This window comes from Dermacentor albipictus, unplaced genomic scaffold (assembly GCF_038994185.2).
Source record: "Dermacentor albipictus isolate Rhodes 1998 colony unplaced genomic scaffold, USDA_Dalb.pri_finalv2 scaffold_13, whole genome shotgun sequence".
In the NCBI taxonomy this organism is placed as follows: Eukaryota; Metazoa; Arthropoda; class Arachnida; order Ixodida; family Ixodidae; genus Dermacentor; species Dermacentor albipictus.
This window is the reverse complement of record NW_027225567.1, coordinates 11945374-11962501: the sequence shown is the minus strand read 5'-3', so window position 1 is coordinate 11962501 and position 17128 is coordinate 11945374. Positions and strand designations below refer to the sequence as shown.

General features: G+C 49.5%; 1 protein-coding gene across 1 annotated transcript in view; it reads left to right on the top strand.

Moving 5' to 3' along the window:
- The window catches only part of LOC135915692 (bone morphogenetic protein 4-like), a 447782-nt gene that overhangs the window by 308407 nt on the left and 122247 nt on the right, over window positions 1-17128 (top strand). Inside the window, exon 4 of the mRNA XM_065448822.2 lies at window positions 12498-12657. Coding sequence (XP_065304894.1) covers window positions 12498-12657 — 160 coding nt within the window. The remainder of the gene's footprint in view (window positions 1-12497; window positions 12658-17128) is intronic.

Here is a 17128-nt window from a genome sequence, read left to right as displayed (position 1 = left end):
GAAATGAAACGTTTCGCAAGAGAGAAGGAAAAAACATAGGTGGCGCCTAAAGCTAGTATAGAAGCCAACCGCGGACGGCGTACACGACGTGGCGGCGCTTTATCTTCATTGCCTCGCTCGTGGCAACTCGACCGCGATGATGCGTGCGATGGCAGCGAAGGAGCGTGGCTTCGGGAACCGCGGAACTAATTACACGCGACCCTCGCTCCGCATTTGGCGGTTCTGCCGCAAGAGTGTATAGACCGAAGCTTGGAGACAGCTTTGCGTGTTCGGTCGGTAACGCCGAATAAACGAGTAGGCCGGTTCCGTTGTCACATTTTCCGCTTGCATTTTTTTTTACTACATTCAAAGACCATTCAATCTGTCAGCACATCGAGCAGCGTCGTTAGTCTCTCCTTGAACGTCATAACCTTTGGCTCACGACTAACTTTCGCGCACCTACCGACCTTGCTCCTGCTATACGAAACATTTCCGCGCTGAGTGCGGCAGCGACGTCCGTTTCGATAGTGGGGATCATGGTTTTCAACATTTCACGCAGCTGCCTCAAGAACATCAAATGGTATTGTGGAACATGATCTTACGGGCGAATTGAGATAAGACAGTGCGAGATATACAGCTCTGTCCCGATTTTCGCCCGGCATTGTGAGCTCTGTCCCGTCTAAATTTGAGCCGCAAGATCATGTTTCATAGCACTTATAATCAACCAGTCCATTTTACTTGCTGGATAACGTAAAGTGGATCATGCAACAATTATCAGATGATCTAGCGCGTATTATAGGCTAATGAAAACCGAATGTAGAGATGACGTACAAAACGACCACTTGCGGTAGCCTCGGTCCATAGGAATGAAACACACACGGCAGCAAATGATGCTCCTCTCAAGTGATCTCAATTGTAGAAGTCGGGCCTTTGTTTTGCAGCCATACATGCCACTTGATTTATATGTGTTTTTTGAAGCAATATGTCCTAGCCGTGGCTTTATAGTTATGCGTAGCAGCTTATTTCCGTTTCGCCTATTTATTTATTTATTTATTTACTTATTGTTCTTTACCACGACATCCACTTTGTACCAGGTTCTGTCGCACTTGCCGCGAGCAAGCCGACAGAGGACTGGCACTTCTTATCGCTATAACGCATAAAGTCGACTGCTACAAACTACTATCCTACTATCGCCATGTTGGTCGCATCTTGACAAACCTGAGTACCGGCCGTATCTGCGACATTGCCGCCTGATAGACATTCTAGAATAATCAGCCTCCTGTAGATCGGTCAATCGCTTTCCGAAGCACACAATTCCCACCCTTTAGGAAAACTATCACCCCTCGCACGTGCGTTCTATTGGTCTCTCTCCTCTTAGCGAGTGGCACCCGTTTGCCTAGTCTGCAGTATCATATAATGGTTTCGTCTCTCTAACGTGTCAATAGTCGTTGTGATAATCAGAAGTACACAAACGATTGCGCCAAGATGAATACCGCACGGAATTCGTCGAAATGACTGGGCTATACAGCGCACACGACGACAGGTGTAATAACAGTCGTTAGAACGCCTATGCGCGGCACTTCGATGTAACGCACGATCCAAACTTGTTCCATAGCACGGCGTTATGTTCATAGAGAGTTTTAGCAGAGCGTTTACGGTCCGCTTCGCTCAGACCGGCCCATCACAACAATTGGCACGAAGCCGCGCATCAAAACGCTACCGCGAACACTGACGCGCGTGCGCACAGCACACTTAGCGGCAGCGGAACGTGGGCCGCTGACCACGTTCCGCTGGGAACCTGATTTAGCGGTGCGTCAGGGGGCGTGTAGTTGCTTTCGTAATCGTTTTACCGCCAAGCTGAGAGCACGTCAGTGGCGTCTCTGGAAGACGCGCTTGTTAGATAGGCGAAATCAATGCATTCTATGCAGCCACCGGCGCGCGTGAAACGTGTACGGAGCGGAGCGCAAGCAAACGCTCTGCTAAAACTGTCTCATGTTTCATTCTCTGCAACGTAGCGACTACGCTTTCCACCTGTGCGGCGCACAAATTTTTGCGCGTCGCGGGTCATTTGCGACCGTCTGTGAATGGTAGACTCACCTGCAGTTATCAGGGGTGCCTCCTACCCTGTAAGCACTCCCAGCTCTGCGTGAAGTCACGCAGCGGCGGACGTTCCTCCGCTGTTCCTTAATTCAGACAGGCAGCGCTGATATGTAGGAGGAACGTCAGTGTTACAAGACGAATTCAGCTGGCCCATACGCGGGACCACTGCCGCACGAGCGAAACCAGCAATACCAGTGTTCAAGAGAACAAAATGCAAAAACAAAAACTGGGCCGAACTCATCCGTGATGACTATTCCAAGTATGCGAATTGCTGAAACGCGTCATCTATGGGGAGTGTACTACAGCCCTGGCTCCTCTGTCGCGCTGCCTTCTGGACACGCTGTTCCTCCTGGGGCGCCACCGTGATATACCCAGTGGCACATATAGAATGACCCAAGTTGACGTTAAAGAGGTTCACTGAAGAACGGCACGTATCCAGCGGCACATACCACGGTAACGGCCCACATTTTAAACTGAACTACATTCAGAATTGGCCTACGTTTTAAGACTGCACTATCTTCGGGATCGGCCAATATTTTTGGTGGGGTAGCTAGATAGCTAGATCGCCGGAGCAAAAACTGGTCTGACAATGCCAACAATGCCAACAATGCTATTTGCATTAAAACGAGCATTACGTTCGTGAACACGCGCTTTCGCCAGTGACGCGGCGCTCGATATTAAGCCTGCCGCCGGCTTATCAGTCGACACGTGCAGCACGTTGATGATGTGCCGTGATCAAGGTGTGGCGTGATGGCCGGGATCTCTCCCCGGTTCAGCACGCCGCCGTGGGCTGCGGGGTGCCGAACGAAGACAAGGGAAAGCTTATTTACAGTACTTTCCAAGAAAGGCCTGCTCTGTGCATGTTCTGCCCTGCCTGGTGTTCTCGTAGCAACAGAAACGTGCTTGTGCTGCATATCTGAATATCATTCGCACTCTTGGGCTTCTTCAGTGCATGTTCGTATTTTTCTACGCTTCACCACAAGGCCTGGCATGGAGGGAGTGACCCGGTATGCAACGCAGGTGGTTGGGGGGAGGGCGTTCAGGTAGATGCCGCTTTCGCGACTTCAGGACCAATGAATAATTACACGTTATTACGGCCAATTTTTTCTATTGTAGCATAGCCATTGGGAGGTTTGCGTTCATGCTCATGGCCGGGCGAAGCAGATGCAGAGCGGGGTCTACTGTAATGTACTGTAATGAGCCCCTCCCTGAAGGTAACTGCATCCAAAGTTGCTGGGCATGCGAACGAACCTTTGATTCCGTGTCCTCCAATGCCCTCCGCTCTGATGGTACGGATGGTTCGTAGCTACTCAACAAAACATCCGACCTTCGTGCCGATGTAGTACGTCAACACGGGTGCTTCGCATGGCGTGACGTGCGTGTCACGTGATCGATGCCCGCATTCAGCGGAGCAAACCGATGGATTTATCGGGCTGTGGCTACCACTTTAAACGGCAGTGTACACTCTTTGCAGCTTACACACAAAAAAAAAAATTGCAGGAAAGAAAATAAACCAAAGCAATTGGCAGTTTCATACTGCTCCAACCAGCGCGGCTCTGACAGCGTTCGCCTCATGCGACCGCGCATCCACAGGTATCCTGTGTTGCGGTTTCTTGAAGCTCGTCTTCAAGTGGATTAAAAAAAAATCGACTCGCCCTGCGCAGACAGCGCGCCAGCAGCGATAGAGACGAGCCAAGAAAAAAGGGGAGAAGCGCGCTGTTCCTAGACTGGGGCTGGGTCTCCCCACGCGGCATCCGATACTCGATGGGAGACCATTAATCAGGCGAAGCCTTTCGGGACATGGCGTGGTGGCCGACAAGCTCTTGCCTGCGGGCGTGGTAGCGAGGAACGGGGGGGGGGGAGCGGTGAGGGGACGAACAAAATAAAGGACGAGCCGAATAGAGTGGCTGCCGCTTGCGACTCCATGCCGGCGCAGCTTCCTCTTATGCTAATGCTGCTGAACACCCGCGAGCGCGCACGTAGATCGATGCGTAGACCACATCGCTGAGGAAGCTGGCTTATATAGCGGGCTGTGCTCCGGAGCTAGCGCAATTACGCCGAGGAAAATTCGGCGGGTTCCACTGCCTTAGTTTCGCTATAAATATTCCGGCTCTTCAGGCTGCAAAGTAGTGGATCTACACAGCTGACGCTGCTAAGAAGGAAGAGAGGCAGCACGCCCGCATTCCCCTTGGTGGCGCGAACGTCGAAACTTCGTAATCAGCTTCGCACTTTGCCGGTGGCAGTCATGCAGATAGTGAAATGCGTCACATTTCACCTCACTGCGCGTGTTTTTAATTATGGGGTTTTTACGTGCCAAAACCACTTTCTGATCATGAGGCACGCCGTAGTGGGGGACTCCGGAAATTTCGACCACCTGGGGTTCTTTAACGTGCACCTAAATCTAAGCACACGGGTGTTTTCGCATTTCGCCCCCATCGAAATGCGGCCGCCGTGGCCGGGATTCGATCCCGCGACCTCGTGCTCAGCAGCCTAACACCATAGCCACTGAGCAACCACGGCGGGTCTGCGCGTGTGTTTGAGCACGTTTCATTGAAGACGGGACGTTTTGCATTAGGGGCCCGCTGTATGAAACACATTGCAATGGTAATCAGTAATATGCGCAAGAACGATAAATTCCCGCTGTATCCAGTTTTCATAAGTTGCTCTTAGCCTTCCAGCTTCCAGTGCACGCAATGCCAGTGTACAGAGTGTCACTTGACGTATACTATCAGTTGAATAAAGTGTGGAGTATAACGTCCTGGCCCTGTACAGTGGGTTACGGAGGGCGCCGTAGTGTATAGTGATCCAGAATCAGCTTGACCGCCTGGGATTCTTTAACATGCACCAAAAGCACGATACAGTAATGTTTTTGCATTCCGCACCCATCGGAATGCGCCCGCCTTTGCCGGGATCTAACCCTCGCTCAGCAGCGCAATGCCATAACCACTCAACCACCACGGCGGGTCACTTAGTATCGGTAATGCATAACGTTTTCTAGAGGGTTACACAAATACAAAGTTGTTCACTGTTATTAAAGAGAAAAAAGCCGCGTGCTCGGTATACTGACGTCATGTCTTGCCATGTTAAGACCGTGGTAAGTTGTGTAATTTTTATCGCAGCTGTAGCTCTTGCCTAACCGTTACTCTCGTTGATTCATGTTTAGCTCATGCGCGCAGAGAGCAGTATGCGTAGGAACGTCGGATGGTATATGCGGAGCGCTGGCCGTTGCGAGAGGCAATTTATCTGCATGACCCGACCGTAAGAAAAAGTGAGCGCTCGTTTTACCTTTTTTTTTCTTTCTAGTTCCTCCATTGGGCTTGTCATCCCGAGTAGATTAGGCGGATTTCGACCGCTCTCTTGAAGATCGCGGGGAAACGAGACCTCTGTGGCAAGCGTGTGCTGAACACCACTCAAACATTTACGAAGCACTCGCTTCAGCGATCCCGCTACGAAGCATTAAGCAAGACCACGCTAGCCTCAAGGTTGAACTCTCACGGTCTTGCGACACAGCATAAATTTGTCATCGATCACCAGTGCAGTAGGACAGAAAAAGATGTGTGTTTGCGTTTAATTATTTTGTGTTGCTTGTTTCATACAGTAAACGTCTATGATGAGGACGGTATGAACTTTGCTCGCGGCAAATGGATAAACATATGTCACTTTCCGCCAGCGAGAAAAACTGAGAGGGCGGTGTGTGCATGCGTGCGTGGGTGCTTCTGTGCGTGTGTTTTTGGCGAGGGGGCAGGATCCTAACTGTAATCTCGTTTGCAATCTTGAATAACCACCACTCGTCTTAGCAAACCGTTATTTTATAACACCGGCTCGTATGGTATGGTATGGTATGGTATGATGAACTTTATTTAATGTCCTGAAGATCAACCCTTAGGTTGACGCAGGCGGCTCCCACGTCGGGACAGTAAGGTTTAACCTTACCGCCGTATCATGGGCCTTCTGGACGGCCTGTACTTGATCGAAAAGACCTCCACTGTGTAGGACTCGCTGCCACCAGTCTCTCTCCTTGTCACAGTCTGTGAAAGTCACAGGACACTGCCAAAGCATGTGATCCAGAGTAATGATGCCATTACACTTCTCGCAATTGATTGGCATCTTTCTTTCAGGATGTATCTATCTTGTTAATAAAGTTTGGACTTGGATAAGTTCTTGTTTGCAACAATCTCAGTCACCGCTTGAGCTCTATTGAGCTTAGCGTGTGGCACTGGGAATTCCCTTCTGTTCATGAAATAATGCCTCGTGATTTCATTATATGTTAGTAATTGGTCCCTGTTCTCCTCCTGTATATTATTAAGATCCTGGTCGCGTAGTGCACGGATAGTAAGTCTTCGTGCAGCTGCATTAGCCATCTCGTTTAAACTCTTCTGAGATGGATCGACAGACCCCATGTGCGCAGGAAACCAACGGATTCCGATCTCTTGGCTGTCCAACTCACTGATCAGCTGGGCAGCCCTTTAGGTAAAAAAGCCATTGGTAAAGTGTCTAATAGCCATTTTAGAGTCACTGTAAATCTTCGTCCACTTATTATTCCTTAAAGCCAATGCTATCGCTACTTGTTCCGCGACTGTCGTGTCTTTAGTCATGATTGTAATAGCATCCCGAGTGAGACCATCTGTATCTACTACTACTGCCGTAAAGGCTTTCTTTCCTCTGACCCACGCAGCATCTACAAATGCCGCATGTTCTCTGTCGTGTTCTATCTCTTGCAGGAGAGCTTTGGCCCTTGCCTTTCGTCTTTCCAGGTTGTGCACCGGGTGCATATTTCTGTGCAAAGGAGTCGTCTTGATTGCCTCTCTTATGCTATCTTTTAGTTCTACTGTGCCTTCACCTGAAATTTTGGATTCGGTTGGGCACCATCCTCCCTCTTCTAGTATTGCTCTACGTGGCCTTGTTCCAGAGAGCCTCCCTCTGTGGGCAATTTGCTGAGCTTCAATTATCTCGGCTATTGCGATGTGGAGCCCGAGTTTCATTAATTTGTTATCCGGAGTGTTAATCGGTAACCCCACTGTTGTTTTGACTAGCCTTTTAATTAATTTGTTCAACTTGTTTATCTCTGTCTGTGTCCAAGTGAGCATCCCAGCTACATATGAGAAGTGACACAAGGCGAAAGCGTGGACCAGTCTCATGGCGCTCTCCTCTCCCAGCCCTCTGTGTCTGTTAGTGATTCTCCTTAGCAGTCTTATTACCTCCATAGTCTTGCTTGTGATGTGTCGTATTGTTCTTCTATTTGCCCCGTTTGCCCCCAGGAATAACCCTAAGACTCTAATGAATTCTACTTGCTTAATAGATTCGCCTGCCTTCGTGGTCAGTACTAACCTGGGTTCTTCCTCGGGAACGTATCCCTTCGGTTTTCTACCCCTTCTTCTGTTCTTGAGTACAAGGAGTTCAGACTTATTAGCAGAGCATTTGAGTCCCATGCCTTCTAAAATAGACTCTACCTCATAAATGCTCTTCTGAAGTCTGCTTTCCGCATGTCCCATCTTCAGCGGTCCATATAGTCACATCGTCTGCATAAATGGTAAAGTGAATGCCCTCTATCCCTTTTAGTCCCTTTGCCACTTTTGACATGGTCAGGTTTAAAAGCATAGGTGACAAGACCGACCCTTGTGGCGTCCCTCTGTCACCGAGATCCATCTTCTTTGATTTAATATCCCCAAATCTAAGGTGAGCTGAACGATTGCCAAGAAAGGTTTTGACCACTTCATAGAGTTTTCTCCCCAATCCCAGTTCGGAAATCACTTCACGTATTGCTCTATGCTTAATTCTGTCAAAAGCTTTTTCGACATCCAACCCCAAGAGAGCTCGAGTGTTTTTTGGTTTAGCTAATAACAGTTGATGTTTGATTAACAACATGGCATCTTGTGTGGACAAGCCTGATCTGAAACCAATCAGATTGTACGGTAGGATGTCATTGTCCTCCACATATTTCATTAACCTGTTCAATATGACATGCTCCATTGTCTTCCATAGACATGATGTTAACGCAATTGGCCTCAGATTATCCAAGTTGAGTTGCCTGCCCGGCTTTGTTATTAAGATAGTACTGGCCGTCCTCCATTCTTCTGGATATACCCCATCTTTCCATAGGTCATTAATGTATGTGGTCAGATATTTTATTGAATCGTCGTCCAAATTCTTAAGCAATCTGTTAGAGATGCCATCCGGGCCAGCTGCTGACCTACTATTCAGATCATACAGTGCCGTGCGTACCTCACTTTCGGTGAATTCCTGATCCATATATTTGCATTCTACCCCCAAGTAATCGGGATAACTCACATCCTGATCTTCTTTCCTGAGAGGCAAGTATTTAGTAGCCAATCGCTTCATTATATTCTCTGCGCTTGCAGTCTGATTCTATTGGTGTACCAGTTTCGCCACTGCCGTACGTCTATTCGATTTAGTGCCTTTTTCGTTGAGCAGATGCCTGAGCAGACTCCAATTGCCTCCACGTTTTATCCTTCCGTCTACACATTTACACACCTCATCTTATTTTTGTTTCTGCAAATATCGTGCGTGTTACTTTATATTCTTATTGAGCTGAGCAATTCGTTTTCTAAGTCTCCTGTTTAGGCGTTGTGATTTCCATCTTTGTAAAATCGATTGCTTGGCTTCGATCAAATGCGCCAATCTACTATCAATTTGTTCAACCTCTTCCTCTGTCTCTATAGCCTTAGTAGCTGCATTCAAGTCGTCCCTAAGCTGAGCCACCCACTCTTGTAGTGTGATGCGCCCCTTTCTATCTGTGTCTGCTCTGTCTTTTCTGATTTTTCTAAAGTGATACCAGTCTATGTAAGTGAAATGCTTTACCTCCCCCCCCCCCCTGTCGTTTCCACCATTATGTGTAGTATGTAATGGTCGCTTCCTAGGTCCGTACCAGAGTTGATGCAGTCTGCCCTGGGTAAGTTATAAGTGAAGGATAAGTCCGGGGTAGTGTCCCTACACGTGGAACTGCCACACCTCGTAGGAAAGGCTGGGTCCGTGATAAGAGAAAGGCCTAAATCCGTGGCGAGATGCCAAATTCCTTCCCCTTTTTTACTACTCCAGCGGTAACCCCAAGATTGGTGTGGGGCGTTGAAGTACCCTCCTATTATGAGTGGCGCTGTTTTGGCTACCCTCATGGCCTTATTCAAAATTGCTCTGAAGCTCTGTGTCATCTCTCTGGGACTGCTATATATGTTGAGGCAGAACAAGCTTTGCGCTTTACCTCTGTGCCTTTTTAGGACCATTTCTATAAATATGTATTCAATTTTACTCGCCCCTAATTTTAGATCGTGCTCTATGTAGGGAATTTTCTTGTCAATTAGGCTGGCAATTCCTCTGCCTGGTTCTTTGCCTTTGCAGACCGAGTTGAAGCCGGACAGCCCGATTTCCTCCGCTAGAGTTTCCTGCAACATTATTAGTTTCGGCCTATTTTCAACCGTTTTGATTATCTGTGCTAGTGACGCTCTTTTTTGCTGAAATCCTCTGCAGTTTCACTGCCACACACTAAGTCTATTTCTGTTATCCATTATTATTGTCGCTGCCCCCTGACTTGCTACCCCCTGTCACTGTTCGCTTGACTGTACCACCTACCGCTCCTGGGGGTATTCTAGCGCTTTCTGCTTCCAAGGGCATATATTCTTCATCCTCTCCTTGGGCCTCTAGCTTTTTCAACCTTTTCTCGGCTATTAACTTCCACTTCCACGTTTTATCCATCTTAAGATTAACGCTGTCTACCGTGTCCTTTAGGTCCCTAATCGCATTCCTAATCTCTTCCAGAACCTAGCGCATCGATTCTGTCTCCGGAACTACAGCTCTCTTTTTGGGCGCCGGTGTGTCTTCTTCCTGGCTGTTACTTCTACACACCGGCTTAGCTATTGCCACACTGCCGCTTTCTGTCCTCAACCCTTTTTTGATTTCCTGAATCTGCTGCTTAAGTTCTTCATTTGCTTTCTTTAGTGATATAACCTCTCTGATCAGCTGTTCTACACTGGCATCATTGCTTTGTTCCTGCGAGGCTAGCACAGTACCTTTGACTTTCTCGGCCCAGGTCGCTCCTGGCTCCTTTTTCTTGTTTGTCTTCAGCTCCTGCTCCTCGAAGCGCACCTGCGCCTCCCGAGACCTGGAACGGTTTCTTCCCCTCGATGTTGAGCGCTGTCTTGATCTTGATGTGCTTCTCGAGCGTGAGCGCCTTCCGGCGCCTGGAGGGGTTTCCTTTGTCGGTTCGGCCGGTTCCATCTCGGTCTCCACTTTGGAGCGTTGTCTTCTTCTTATTCTTACTACATATGGTATTTAGTACCGCTGCTTGCAAGCCCTGTCACCTGTGGGGTGATCTTCACCGCAGAACTTGCATTTGAGAGAGCAGTATGAGCCTCCCCTGGGTCTTGCATACCACATCCCCTGCACTGCACAACATCAGGTGTTGGACAAACGTCTGATCTGTGACCGATTCTTCCACATGCGTAACATACGTCAAATTGCTTCCTGTACAGATAGCACCTCACGAGGGTTGACCCATATTTGATGTAGTTGGGCACCCTGAATCCGTCGAAAAGCACAATAACCGATCCCGTAGCTTTGATACGTTGTGCAGCCAACGCCGTTGGGTTGTATTCATGCACAATCTTTTTCGTGATCACACTCTGACTGTCATTGAGGTTCACTCTTCTAATAACCTCCTTGCACGTAGAGTGGGGGGCTGTTTCATAAGCACTCACTTCATATTCTGCCTCCATGACCGTAATGGACTTGATTCTCACATACCTTTCAGCATGAGAGGAGTCCTGTGTACTAACCACCACAATATTCTGTGTGAAGTTGGGGCAGACGATGTCTTCCTTCGCTTGGTCTGCTGTAAGCCCGGCTGCCTCGACGACCGCTTCTCCAATGGCTGTGCTGACCTTGTTCAGGTTGAGGCCTCCCCGAGGCCTAACGACGATTTTCCTGTGCTCCTCCAGCAGTTGCGGCATTCTTGACGCCTTCACAATCCGGCGCTTGAGCTTGTCGGCCTCGGCAGCACCTTTGTTGGCGATCTCCTTTCCTTGTGATTCTTGGATCAAATTGGCGGCTCCACCAGCTGCCCAGGTCTTTTTCGCAGATCGCGATCTTCGGTTGGTGACCCCCTGCCAACCCATTCTTTCCTCACCGTCTTCCGTCTCCGAGGAGAGTTCGTCGTCCATGCGTATATCGGCCATGCCGGCTTGGCGGGCTCGCTAGACCTACGTGGCGTTAGGCCCAGCGTGGCGCCCACTTGCGATGCACAGAAAAGAGGCTATAGAAGTCCAAGAAATGCTGGCCCACCTTGTCCAAAGGTATCCACCGATTCGGGTTAACTTCACGAATCCGATAATGAGCTTCAATGCGCGGTCCTGCCAAAAGTGCCTGCAGAATCGTTCAAAAAGATGGAGCTGATGCGGGGCACGTCCGCTTTCTTCAGCTTCCACACCGGCTCGTGAGAAAAAAATTTTTTTTCGTTGATGGCGAAGGAACTGGACAATCACAGACCATGATTACGATCGAAGAGCTTGTTAAATGCTGCTCCAGATTCAAGTAGTTTTCTTTTTCTGCACTTCTAAGAACAGTACGCCAGTGCTTGTCGTTATCGTTGCTATCTGTTGGTAAATCACACACGACCAGGACTCACATAGTCATTCATACAGAAAGCATGTTCCTAAGAACGGGTAAGTGCGACAGTGAACGAGAGTGAAGCGAAGGGCTCTGGATACGTATCCGTGAGGAAAAAACAAACATTTTGTGGAACCCCTTCGTATTTGTTCTTCATGCTCTCGATCGCTGACCAGCCGGCTTACCTGGCCGGGCTACTATATTCACCTGCTTAAGTCTTTATTTTTCTATCTTCGAACACTGGGCGACCGGGAGTAGTTCCGTAGCTACTATCATTGATAACGTTTCCAGTCAAAAAAGGAATCTGATTTTTTTTTCCAAGCCACGCACATTCACAGGAAGAAGTGGCGGAAGGTTTCGGGAGGATTGTGAGAGGGACATGGATAGTAAGATTAATGAAAATTATAGATGAGAGATATGAATTGCAAGAAAACTCCTCCAACAGCTTTAATTAGGAAGTTATGAAGAGGATACGGCGCAATTAGTGCGACGATGCAGAAGACACTGCAAAATGAAAGTCCTCTCCGGTTTGAGTCGTTTTTTTATACGGAAGTGCATGCGTCCGTTACACATCCTTTCCTGCCTTTATGGCTGCCGCGATGTGTCGTTTTGGTATTCTTGAAGTGTTCCTCCGAGACATAAGAATACGTTTGCGGTGTTTTCTGTTCCAAAACTGTACAGTTCACCATGAGAGGATCCTGTAGTGGAGTGCTCCAGAGTAACTTTCAACTTTTGCCACTGGGGGTTATGTAACGTACACCTAAATTTGGAGACGTTAACGCGGGGATGTGTGCTTTCTGCAGGTGCGCGTCTACCAGGCGATGCCGGGCGTCTCCCCACTGCGCGAGGAGGGTCACCGACTGCTAGACGTGCGGCGCATGACGTACACCTCCGTTGGCTGGGAGGTGTTCTACGTCAAGGCTGCCGCCGTCGACTGGATCAAGGACCCGTCTTCGAACCTCGGTGAGCTCCTTGATGTTGCGCTACAGCGAACGCCGAACGAGGCTGAAGGTCTGTGGCTGTGTGTGTGAAGTGTATTGTAGCAATCATACAAAGTAATTACGGACATCATACAGAAATTTGGCTGCTGCTATATAACGCCACGGCCCAGTTACCATTAATATTTGATGATCCGGTGGTGACGCACATAGTCACGTAGTTCGCGCAGCGTCACCGCTAGATAAACGGAGTCGAGCCACGACAGAAAATAAATAAATAAATAAATAAATAAATAAATAAATAAATAAATAAATAAATAAATAAATAAATAAATAAATAAATAAATAAATAAATAAATAAAGTGCTAAGATATTTATTAGCAACGGGCGCAGGTGAATGGGTAGCAGTCACAAGCGTTCGGCCAAGGACAGCAACCTCGAGCTCATATCGGTAGCGATGGTGCTGTGGCGCAGGCAGGCTACTCTTCTTAGTTACAATTGCCCTCGGCAGAAAAAGGCGCCATCCTGGCTGCTTAAGGCGAAGACTATTGGGTCGTAGAACGGCTTAATGCGAGAGAAGTGGACAAGTCGGAGGACGGAGGAGGACGTTTGCTCCAGGACGCGGTAGGGTCCTAGGTATTTTGAGACAAGTTTTGCGGAGAAGCCGGCTGTGGTAGCAGGTACCCCAAGCCATATGAGAGAGCCAGGAGAAAAAGTTGGTGCAGAATGGTTGGCAGGTTGACGGGATTGCTGCTGCCACTAGTTCTCGGTGGAAAAAGAACGGGCAAGCTGGTGACATTCCTCGGCATGACGAGCAGCTTCAGATCGCGGAGTACTTTCGGACGCGTCAGGTGTATATGAAAGAATAGTATCGAGCGTAGTAGAAGGTTCTCGTCCGTATAGGAGAAAGTAAGGGCAAAATCCACTAGTTGCTTGGGTCGCAGTATTGTACGCATACGTCACGAACGGGAGAACTTGGTCCCATTTTGAATGAGCAGAGGCGACGTACATCGAGAGCATGTCGCCAACAGTACGCTTGAAGCGCTTGATCATGTCGTTAGTCTGAGGATGGTACGCTGTACTGGTGCAGTGCACGATTCGGCATTCATCGAGTAATGCCTTCAAAGCATCGGAAAGAAAGGCGCGGCCTCTATCGCTCAGAAGTTCGCGAGGGGCACCGTGGCGAAGAACGAAATGTCGTAACAGAAACGATGCAACGTCGCCAGTGGTTGCAGTCGGCAGAGCGGCTGTCTCAGCATAGCGGGTCAAGTGATCCACTGCAACAATCATTCAGCAGTTCTCTGCTGGAGTGGACGGTAGCGGTCCGTACGTCTATACCAACACGATCAAAGGGCGGGCGGGAAAGGGAAAGGGCGGGAAAGAGGTTGTGACGAGTAGACTTGTCCGGGACGTAATTTTCGGCGTTGGCACTGAGCACAGGCGCGAATGAAATTTCGGACGTAGTTATATATGCCGCGCCAATAAAATCGGATGCGTAGTCGAGCATAGGTCTTGAAGAGGCCGGCATGCGCGCACTGAGGGTCTGCGTGGAAAGCGTCGCAGATAAGGTCACAGAGATGGTGGGGTACCACAAGGAGCCACTTGCGACCGTCAGAGAGGTAATTACGACGATAAAGAAGGCCGTCGCGAATGCAGAAGGGGGCAGCCTGCGGCGAAGAGCGCGAGATGGTGAAGAGGTGGATGGATCAGAAAGGATGCTGATGAGAGCACTGATCCAGATATCCTTGCACTGCTCCGACGACATGTTGCGCAGTGCATGAGATATAACTGTGGTCTCAAGGGCGGATAGGCAAGCGCAGTCAGCGGACACCGGTGAGCGAGAAAGGGCGTCAGCGTCCGTGTGTTTTCGCCCGGAACGGTAGAGAACGCGGATGTCGTACTCCTGTAGCTTAAGGGCCCAGCGAGCAAGTCGGCCAGATGGGTCCTTAAGGGTAGACAGCCAACAAAGGGCGTGATGATCAGTGACGACATCGAAAGGGTGACCATACAAATAAGGACAGAATTTTCCAAAGGCCCAAATAATGGCTAAACACTCTTTCTCTGCAACAGAGTAATTACCCTCGGCCTCTGTTAGAGTTCGGTTCGCGTAGGCAACGACATATTCATCAAACCCTGCTTTTCGTTGCGCGAGTACGGCCCCGAGTCCGACACCGGTGGCATCGTTGTGAACCTCTGTGGGTGCTGCAGGATCGAAGTGGCAGAGGATGGGTGGCGAGGTTAGCAGGTGGCGTAATTTCGTGAAGGCGTCATGACAGGCGGGCGACCAAGCGGAAAGTTTTTTGTCACCACTTAGAAGGGCTGTCAGGGGTGCACTTATGGAAGTGAAATTTCGAATGAAACGCCAGAAATACGAGCATAAACCAAGGAAACTTTGAAGCTCCTTTAACTTCTTTGGTTGTGGAAAGTCGGTGACAGCGCGGAGCTTGTCTGGATGCGGAAGGACGCCGTCTCACAATACAACATGGCCAAGAATAGTGAGCTTTCGGGCGCCGAAACGTTGAGCTGAAGTCCCGCGTCAGTAAGGCATTTCAGAACGTGCTCGAGACGGCTGAGATGTGTTCAGGAGTCAGCGGAAAAGACAATTCCGTCATCGAGATAGCATAGACGTGTGTTCCATTTGAGGCCGCGTAAAATATTATCCATCATTCTCTCAAAAATGGCTGGAGCGTTACACAGGCTGAAAGGCATTATGATGAAGTCGTATAATCCGTCAGGTCTTAGAAATGCTGCTTTAGGTCGATCAGGTGGTGCCAAAGGGACTTGCCAGTATCCGGAACGTAAATCCAGCGAAGAAAAGAACTCCGCTCCCTGCAAACAGTCAAGGGCGTCGTCGATGCGCGGTAACGGGTAAATGTCCTCGCGGCTTATTTTGTTCAGACTCGGTAGTCGACGCAGAATCGAACAGAGGCATCCTTTTTTTTAACGAGAACGACCAGTGAGGCCCAGAGACTGTTGGAAGGCTGCACAACGCCACGCTTGAGCATGTCAGCAACCTGGTGGTCAATGACACGGCGCTCAGAGTCGGATACTTGGTAAGGGCGTTGCCGTAAAGGTGCATGACTGCCGGTATCTATCTGGTGAAAAACGGTTGATGTGCGGCCCAAACCGGAAGCATGGCTGTTGAAAGAAGCGCGGAACTTCTGCAGGAGAGCGATGAGCTGGCTTCGTTCTGAAGGCGACGTTCCATCGTCGATGGAGCAGTGGAAAGCGGCGAGGAGTGACTGATCAACCGCTGGGTCACAAGTAAGTGCGCCAAGGTCCGCAGAAGTAGAAACGGCAGGAGCGTCAAAGATGCAAAAGGTGTCGACCGGTTGAACGAGGCCTAGGCAATCACCATGAAATAAAGGTAAAGGGCAGGCCGCAGGATTGTCGACGACCATTTTCGTGACGCCACTGCGAAGCATAAGGAGAGCAAAGAGCAGCGGAGAACATTGGCGGCGAATGAACACCTCAGAGGGCGTAAAGAGAGCTGTGCTATCAGAAATAGCTGCACACGACACAGGCACAAGCAGGGAAGAGCGTGGAGGGACGGAATTGTCTTCGAATACAAGCAGTTTAGCACTAGAAGGGCCGTTTTTGATAGTCTCAAGATCGAGAAGTGCAGAAAGTTCGAGTTCGGCGTGACAACAGTCAGTAACGGCGTTATTATTTGCAAGAAAGTCCCAGCCTAATATAACGTCATGGGAAAACGAGGGCAGCATGACGAATTCGACGGTATACAGTAATCCTTGAATCAAGACGCGAGCAGTACAGGCAGTGGGAAGCGTAATATTTTGAGCGTTCGTGATTCGAAGGAGAAGCCGGGGAGAGGCGTCAAAACCTTTCGTCGTGTGCGGCAGAGTTCGGCGGAAATTACGGATACGGCGGCTCCTGTATCTACAAGTGCCAGCACGGCGATTCCTTCGACAGACACTTCAATTACGTTGGCTGGAGAGGGACGAGGACTTGGGCATTGCGACGTGGACGCATTTCGTGCCTCAGGAACTGCGGCCATCAGTTTTCCTGCTCGGTGGACATGGGACGGCGCCGCATCGGAGAAAGCGAGCGACGACGGGGAGATGGTGAGCGGCGGGTAGACGCGGTTGGGCGGTTAGGGGAAAAGGAAGAGGTAGGAAGGCTGGAAGGCAAAGAGGAAAACGGAGCGGGGAAAGGTGGCGCTCGCCGGATGTTCTGAAGAGGAAGCATGGAACGACGACAGTGGCGCGCCACGTGACCAGCACCACCACAAGCAAAACATATTGGGCGGTGATCGAAGGTGCGCCACTTGTGGGGGTAAGGTCCGAGTCGTGGTTGAGGAGTTGGAAAATGCTGTCGGTCGGGTAGCGGCATAGGAGGAAAATGTTGTCGGTCGTAAAACGGTATAGATGGCGGCAAAAATGTCGGCGGTTGGTGCATAGAGGGCGGCAAGAGCGTTTGTGGACGAGATCGGGAAACTGCTTCAGCGTAAATGAGAGGTGAAGTGACTGGTGTATGCT